This window comes from Takifugu rubripes, chromosome 21 (genome assembly GCF_901000725.2).
Source record: "Takifugu rubripes chromosome 21, fTakRub1.2, whole genome shotgun sequence".
NCBI lineage: Eukaryota > Metazoa > Chordata > Actinopteri > Tetraodontiformes > Tetraodontidae > Takifugu > Takifugu rubripes.
This window is the reverse complement of record NC_042305.1, coordinates 14,626,516-14,634,420: the sequence shown is the minus strand read 5'-3', so window position 1 is coordinate 14,634,420 and position 7,905 is coordinate 14,626,516. Positions and strand designations below refer to the sequence as shown.

Here is a 7,905-nt window from a genome sequence, read left to right as displayed (position 1 = left end):
AATTACATCCATCGTCAACGAGTGACTATAACTCCCTTGTGCGTCATAGGTACGTTCTTCAACCCTCAATCCGGATTGTTTTGTAATAGCAGAGGATATTGGTGATGTTCTTCCCAGTGACTGATTTATGCTCACCAGCTGTAAGTATCTTTTCCCCTGTACTATAAAAGGTGTCTCTCTCCTTTTTTTGGCAACATGGTTGCGGTTATCTCCTTAACTACATGTTTGCTTTCAAAATGACAACCATTTCAACCAGGATTTATTGCAAATGAGTGGAAAATGAGCAATAAAAGCACAATAAATATGCGACAACACAACTATTGCACACAGTGTGATTACAGCCTCCTAGCAAACCTCAAACCATTGCAGCATTTTAACATTTACTGAGGAGGGACATGTTGGAAGCCTCGCTCAGAAGAGACATTTGTCATGGCCTTCAGAAAGTGGTAAGTGCTGTTCCAACAACCCACCCACCCCAAATTAGGTTGCTCTACCTCCCCCCACTGTCATTGTTTGACATTGCTGATTTCCATCTTGTGTTGTGCTGTTAATCATTCAGGATTCACCTACACGGTCTTTGAAGAGGTGACTCATAATTCCAAAGTAACTTTCCTCCCACAAATAAATCCAATGGGTTCTGTTTAAAATACTAATTTATTAACTGTACAATGCCAATCCCATACCCGGAAACACATTTTACGTGTTACACTCATCTTCCAGAAAGCTAAGTCCACACTCTTAATGCTTGTCAGAACCAGTCATCTGTTCTGTTTTTGCCTTCTTTGACCCCTCTGTTCCATGCTCCTTCCTCCTCTTCTGTCTTTTCTGTCCTTCCTCCTGTCTGAACTGGTGCCTGTTGGGAAAACAGCAACACACAGTGGTGACGTTGACCTGCAGCCCTAAACATGTCCATTTTAAACTGGGCCAGGGACAGGAGATGAAGATTAAAGCGCATATGAAAGACAAGTGAAGTCTCAGTCGGCGTGCAGGTGGAGCCAAGGCTGCCATTATCTCACCTGGACTGCCAGCGTCTGCCACTGTTCCACACTCTGCCGAAGGAGGGGAGCCAGTTGGCGTCAGTGTGTGAGCTGTGGTCAAAGTTGGCTCCAACTCTGTTTGGTGGAAGCTTTCTCAACTTCTCTTGTTCCTCTGGAAATAAAGGAGATGCCTTTAATGACACTCAAAGTTGTTTAGGCTAAAACACAAACGATGATGAAATGTTGGGAGGATTCTTACTGTGTTTGAGGAAATCCTGCAGTGACGGGCCGATCTGGGCGTGGGCTGCGGTGCCAGAGGATCCCTCCAGAGGATCATCCTGGAGCCAAGGAGGAACAGCACCTACAATGCAACAAACCAAAGCTGAGCCTCTGAGTCATTGCTCTCATGAATTGACCTAAGCTCGGGATTTCTGACTCGTACACTAAAGAACAAATGGAGCAACAAACACTTAGATCCAATTTAACATACAATCATTTCAACAGCGCTTTGCATGTGGACTCATTAGAGGTATTGTTTGCCGTGATTTGCATCCTCCCCCAAGCACACGGCCACTCCTCCCTCTGAATCTGAGTCTGACGTGACTGTACCTGTATGAACATTTCCACCGTTTGATGACTCCTGGAGGACAGGAAACACACGAGCGTGTGAGCGATGCGTTGAAAATTCGCCTTTTGAAAAAAGCTAACTTTGTTTCCTTCATCTGATCACCTGATAGCCGATGAAAGTCAGGCCTTGTCCAGCGGCGCTCCACGGTCCGTCATCATCCACGCTTCCTGTTGGCCGGTTGGATCCCTGTGGTGTAAATCCAGAGCTGCTCCCGAGACACGATGAGCCCGATTCATGACAATTTGTGTTATTAGTGAAGTGTTAGCGAGGATGAAAAGCCAGCGGCAGACGCGGCGCCTACCTGACAGCGTTCCCTGCAGATGTGTTTGTGCCTCTGGATCCGTTCAGCAACTCCGGCTCTGCCTCACGCTGACATTGATTCAGGAAAAGCCAAACGTGGTTCACACAGGAAGCCTGAGCACTAATCATAACTCTCCCCCCTTTTTTCGGCGTCATAGTTTCATTTTCATTCTTTTTTTTTTTTTTTGCACTTATATACAAGATTTTTAATGAATTCAGCTGATTATGTTTTCTGAGAATAAGAACATTTCTACTAAAATGAATAAAACATGTGGAGTGAAATAAATAAATGAAAGCCACAGTGATGGATACTGCCAGCGCATCCTTGGAAAACAAACCTCTGAAAGAGACTGAAGAACCTCTTGACGATGCATTTCCTGGGCCCGGATGTGATCAGCTTGCTACGGTCAACCAGATTAAACAAGAGACTCACGTCAGCTGTTGTCATGCAGTTCTTGGCACATCACAAATGGATCGCTCTCTAACAGCTCTCTGACAGAAATACATATTCTGGATGACAATTCATGATTTCTTGAAGCATCACCTGCTTTATGAATTCATCCTCCTCCTCCACAAATGACTCCAGAGCTTTAGCCACCTCAGTTTTGAACCTGCACAAAAATTAAACAGGATCACATATTTCCCAAGAACTGTTGATTTCAGTGTTCGTCAGTCCTACCTTTCACTTTCTTCCTCTGTGAAGATGAATTTGTCTCTAAATTTGGATTCAGCCTTATTCTCCCACCAGAATTTATGAGTATTCTTCCTGTGTTCTGGGCTGAAATCCAACAGAGTTTAAAAGTCAAAATAAAAGATTTTTTCATGTAATAAAAAACAATTTAGGAAAGAACTTAGAAAACATTTGACCTAAATCTGTTAATTTGAGAAACACATATCCAACACACACCAAAAAAACCCATCTGGGAAGTGTATGGGATTAGGCCTATACTTCCATTTTTAGCCTAAATCAAACAATGGTAAGAATAGATTTGTGTTAATGTTGACAGGTCAAGCACATTCATGGAACATAGACATGTATCACTTATCATTAAGGTCAAATTTGATTTACACAAAACTTACGTGACCATATGCTCTATCAAGCCTCCGTGCAGTACACTCATGTTTCCATCTGTAACATTTCTTTCTACTTCAAGCCCACAGCAGTAGCACCAGAATGTCTCCTTATGTTGGGTACCATCAAACTTCTCCACTTGGGGTTTCTTTAGTGTTCGACGGGCTTCCTTCACCTGAGACGCAGGAGGTAAAGAATAGTTTTTAATTTATTTACACCTAACCCTCCTACACATCAGCTGGTGTGATTATAAAACCTTAACCACTGACCTTTCCAAGTTTTGTATTATAATCTACATGTATATAGCAAAAAAGTCATGGATTTGCAGTTTGAAAACAAAGAAACCCTAAGCCATGGTAAGATATTATGGGTATTGTTATTTCTTACTGTGACACCTAACAGGGGAAACCTTGGCCTAACTATAAATATCAAACTACTACTAATCTACAATTTTTAGTAGCATTTTGGCAGTTTTAATGTCTCAGTTATACCCTCTAGAGGCCACTGTGACATTGCTTAAATCTTTGAGTAAAGTTGGAGAATACTAAAACATTAGTAAATGCTCGATTTCTTAATTTAAAAAAAGGAACTCAGAAATTATGTAAATACTTATCTTAAGAATGAGTTTTACCCAATAATCTCACCATAATTGAATGCGTTAACCAAATGAATATAGCGATTGGCTATACATAATACAGATTATGAATATAAAAAAAATAAAAACAAAACAATCATAACATATATGACAGACCTTTTCTAGGAATTTGAGTAGAACCACTCTCAGTCTGCTTTGATGACTTTTCCCGTAGATGTGTCCCTTCCCAACGAACGTTGTTTGTCTACATACGGCACAGTAATGTGCGCCCATTTCGACAGCAAGATAAATACAAACCTATACAAAAACGCCTTTTTTCATTTTTCGCTTATATACCACAACAACCCCAACATAAACAACGAGCAATCGCCACCTGCCACTCAGCCGGAAGCTGTACCGTCCTAAGATTGGTTCCCCCGAAGCACCAAGTAGCTATAGTTCCAGTTCCGGGGTGAACAGCGTCTTTTAATGCCCACCGACTGTGTCATTAATAATACGGGAAAGAAAGACAATTGCTTTATACAGTAATTAACTTCAAACTTTAACCTACTGTCTGTGAGTTCCCGTAGGTGTTTTGCGTTTGTGTCGAAGTTTACGAAAAATGCCAGTGTTACAGCCTACGTCTAGATGGCAGCACTGTCCCAATGTGGCCTCAGACCAACATGCAGAAGAAGAACAGTTATTTCTTTAAAAAAAAAACAAAAAAAACCCGCATGTTGTTTAAGTTTGATCCATTTGAACAATACACCTGAAAATTGAGTTTAGAAAAAAATATTACAGCATTTTTTTTTAATGGCATGTGGATTAACAGCAAAACTGACAAATTGGCACCAGACCTAGGCCGCGGAGTGTGTCAGGTAAATCCAGCATCTTTGGTGTTTTTACTAGCATATTTGCATTAAAATGTAGCCATTTTTTTCACCATAGCATGTCATTCGTATTCCGTCTTGCAAATGTATTTTACTTTGTTCATCTATCATCAAATCTTTAGAACTGGTATACATTTCTCGTATTTTCCTATTTTATTTAAATGGTGAAACTGATCGTTCTCCCCAACTTTCCCTTTGACAACCCTACATCAGGTCAAACATCCCACACTTGTAGGGAATTAAAACTCCACGGACACCACTTGGTGGCGCTGCAACTCCTTCCACAGTCTGACACACTGCGGCACATATGAAACTTTCAAACAATCATTTAGAACTCATTGTTCAGAATCTGAAACTGTTTGATGAAATGCAACACATTCTTAGATTTTCCTTGAGTTCTATTCTGAGTGTGCCTCAAGATTGTGAACCTGCAACTTTGCTAAATCATCTTTATCAGCTCGACAACATTACAAACTCTCGCAAAGCAACCGCTGATGGATTGAACCGGAGGTTTCAGGAGGATATTAAAAAGTGATGGACGCGGTGACAACTCCAGACGTCTCATTTTGCAGCTTGAAAGGCAGCAGCTGATAGTGTAGATCAGTGATCAGTCATCTCAGCATGTCTGAAAGCAAAGGGAAAAAGTGCAATAATAATAAAAACAAACCTCTCCGATTCTTTAACAATGTAATAGAGCTTTCAGCTATGTTTATGCTGTCACAGATACAGCGGGAGTTTCCCTCGTACACACACACACACACCCACACACACACTTATTTTCCAAGTAGACTGTGAGCCCAAAATGGAGACATAAAAAGATGAAACGATTCTGTATATTTAACCATATTACATAAAAGCCAAAATGGACGTGTGATGAAACCCTCAGCTGAAAAACCAGGTCTGCAGAATCCATCATGGTTTTCACAAGCTCTCCAGGGTGATTAGCTTTGGCTGGTGCATTGGCGTGCCCTGCAAATCAAAACCATATTTGTTGAGGCCCGACACGCTCGTGTGCTCTCAGAAAGTGTCTCCAATGTGAAACCAGTGATTCATAAAACATTATTCTCACCTCCGCGGCCAAATGAAAGACCTGCGGAGAAAGGAACAAATTAACGGAAAGGTATTTAGCCTTTGCAAGAGACCCCATTCTGAAAACCGCACTATTCATAAAGCCTCAGTGCATAATTATGTTTTTATAGCTTTATAAACTATAGCGTTGACTTGTAATTTCATGGTTAGTAAGTTAGCAATTTTGAAACCCAAGTTTGTCTTTGGTTTTGTTTGTTTGCATTTTGTAGAAGTCATGTATGATTTTCTGTTCCTTTATAAGTGCTTGTTCTCACAGAACTTGGGAATTCTGCCATGTTTGATTCTGGAAGTCAGATGAATGTGGAGGGACGACGTCTGGGGCTGTTATACAGCTGTTGGTCTTTGTTCTGTTTTGGATTTTTCTTTGTTATTTATGAAACTAGTGATGCGACAGAAATGCCAACAAAACTGTACATTCTAAAGAAAAATATGTTTAACGTTGTGTCAACTAATGACTTTTATGAATGTAAGAGTTCATCTCCAGACATCGTTGTTGCCGTGTCAGTATTTCACCACCAGGGGGAGGTAGTGAACCGACTGCGAAATGATGTCACCACCATTTTTCAACTTTACCTGTGAGATAAAATCATCAAACCCTCCGTTGCAGCATTAAAAAGTTTAACATATTTGTTGGTTTGCTTCGTTGGTTGCACATCCTGAATGCAGCAGAAGTCTTCAGTGGTTTTATGTGAGCTTCTTTCTGGGTGGCCTGTCACCAGCCGAGCGGCGAGGAACAGGCTGTAGATCTTCCTCGGCTCTCAGTGCTGTTGTCTCACTGACACCAGTGACAAAAGCTCAAACAGGCCCCGGTCCCAAATGGACCTGTTGCCTCCACTGTTGCGGGCTGAGCTTGTCCAGCTGTTTCTGCTGCCTCAGACAAAAATAAGGCCTCCGTTTAAAAGTCCGACGCTGCTAGATTTAGCTGCACGTCTCGGTCGTGTTATAAAAGAGGGCGCTTTTGTCAGAGAAGAACAACAAAAACAGCAAATAAATAAACGCGTCGTTCCTGAATGAGGGAAAACACTTTGAAAAGCGTCTTCAGAAGGCTCTGCAGGAAGGCAACTCTTCAACACTTTTCATTCTTTTAACTTCTTGTCCAGACTCACGGTGCGTTTGAGGCCCACAGGATGTCTGTGTTTTCCAGTGACGACTGAAGCCTGCCAAGCACCTCCTCGGCCATACGTCGCATTTATGGACTCTCTCCGCGCCTTAACTCTCTGTTTTCCTTTCATTTTCTTGACCACTTTATCCCTTTCAGGGTCTGTATGTTACCATCCATGTTCCCTCCCCCTCGCGCTCCTCTCCCACCCCCGTCCTCCCTCCTGCTCTCTTCCCGTCTCCCCCCTCTCGAGTTGACTTTTCCACGTCAGAGACTAAGCAAACACAGTCGTGTGTGAGCGGCCTCGTAACTCCGCGAGCCCTCCTGGCCCAGCGCAGCTGCGTCTTCGTCTCCCCGCCATCTTCAACATTCTCCACATTTCTCCGGCGGCTCCGCTGCCTTTTGCCTGCTCCGGTTTGACCTCCCGACCCTGCGGAACGCCAACGAAACAAGACACGTGTTCACCGGGGACAGAAACTTGTCCGCCTTTGCTGAGTTCAGGTTCAGTTAAATCCAACCTTAAAACAGTTGAGGAATTTATCATCTAAATCTGTGGGTTTTTTTAATCTAATTGTCAAATCAGCGCTAATGTGGCGACGACAAACAAGCCCAAAGTGTTCGTCATTAATCTGCCTGTTAAATGTGACGCAGTTTAAATTTTCCTGCCATTAGAAACAGACGTGAGAGGCCGAAAATGGAGAGCGCCAAAGGTCAGGGGTTCAAAGTTAGCAGCAGAGTGTGTGTGTGTGTGTGTGTGTGTGTGTGTGTGTGTGTGTGTGTGTGTGACAGCTAATGCAGACATCAGCAGGAGGCCAGCATGTGTTTTCTTCGGTTTGACTCACCCTCCTCAGTCTCCTCACCCCTCCCACTCCTCCTTTTTCTCCCCCCTCTCTCCGTCCCTCAGCACCCTCACTCCTCTCCTCCCCCCTCCTCAATCTCCTCACCCCTCCCACTCCTCCTTTTTCTCCCCCCTCTCTCCGTCCCTCAGCACACTCACTCCTCTCCTCCCCCCTCCTCAGTCTCCTCACCCCTCCCACTCCTCCTTTTTCTCCCCCTCTCTCCGTCCCTCAGCACCCTCACTCCTCTCCTCCCCCCTCCTCAGTCTCCTCACCCCTCCCACTCCTCCTTTTTCTCCCCCTCTCTCCTTCCCTCAGCACACTCACTCCTCTCCTCCCCCCCTCCTCACTCTCCTCACCCCTCCCCACTCCTCCTTTTCTCCCCCTCTCTCCGTCCCTCAGCACCCTCACTCCTCTCCTCAGTCCTCCTCACTCTCCTC

At 43.6% G+C, this 7,905-nt stretch overlaps 1 protein-coding gene and 1 long non-coding RNA gene across 2 annotated transcripts; one reads left to right on the top strand and one right to left on the bottom strand.

Annotated features, from left to right (window-relative positions):
• Positions 1-67: 67 nt before the first annotated feature.
• Positions 68-1,179, top strand: LOC115247579 (uncharacterized). Its single transcript, XR_003886626.1, has 2 exons — positions 68-140; positions 869-1,179. It is a non-coding gene; the product is annotated as an uncharacterized lncRNA (long non-coding RNA).
• Positions 131-4,102, bottom strand: cenatac (centrosomal AT-AC splicing factor). Its single transcript, XM_011619657.2, has 11 exons — positions 3,729-4,102; positions 2,986-3,152; positions 2,585-2,683; positions 2,450-2,516; positions 2,244-2,306; positions 1,907-1,974; positions 1,708-1,810; positions 1,587-1,617; positions 1,237-1,338; positions 1,017-1,149; positions 131-853 (listed from the first exon to the last, which is right to left on the bottom strand). Exons 1-11 carry the CDS (start codon positions 3,843-3,845, stop codon positions 739-741), a joined length of 1,065 nt encoding a protein of 354 aa, XP_011617959.2. The 5' UTR covers positions 3,846-4,102; the 3' UTR covers positions 131-738.
• Positions 4,103-7,905: the final 3,803 nt, after the last annotated feature.

Coding starts and splice junctions, on each gene's coding strand:
- cenatac (XM_011619657.2), bottom strand. CDS start 3,845: ATGGGCGCACATTACTGTGCCGTATGTAGACAAACAACGTTCGTTGGG. Junction 3,153..3,728: donor TACTCAAATTCCTAGAAAAG/GTCTGTCATATA, acceptor CCTGCGTCTCAG/GTGAAGGAAGCCCGTCGAAC. Junction 2,517..2,584: donor ACAGAGGAAGAAAGTGAAAG/GTAGGACTGACG, acceptor ATTTTTGTGCAG/GTTCAAAACTGAGGTGGCTA.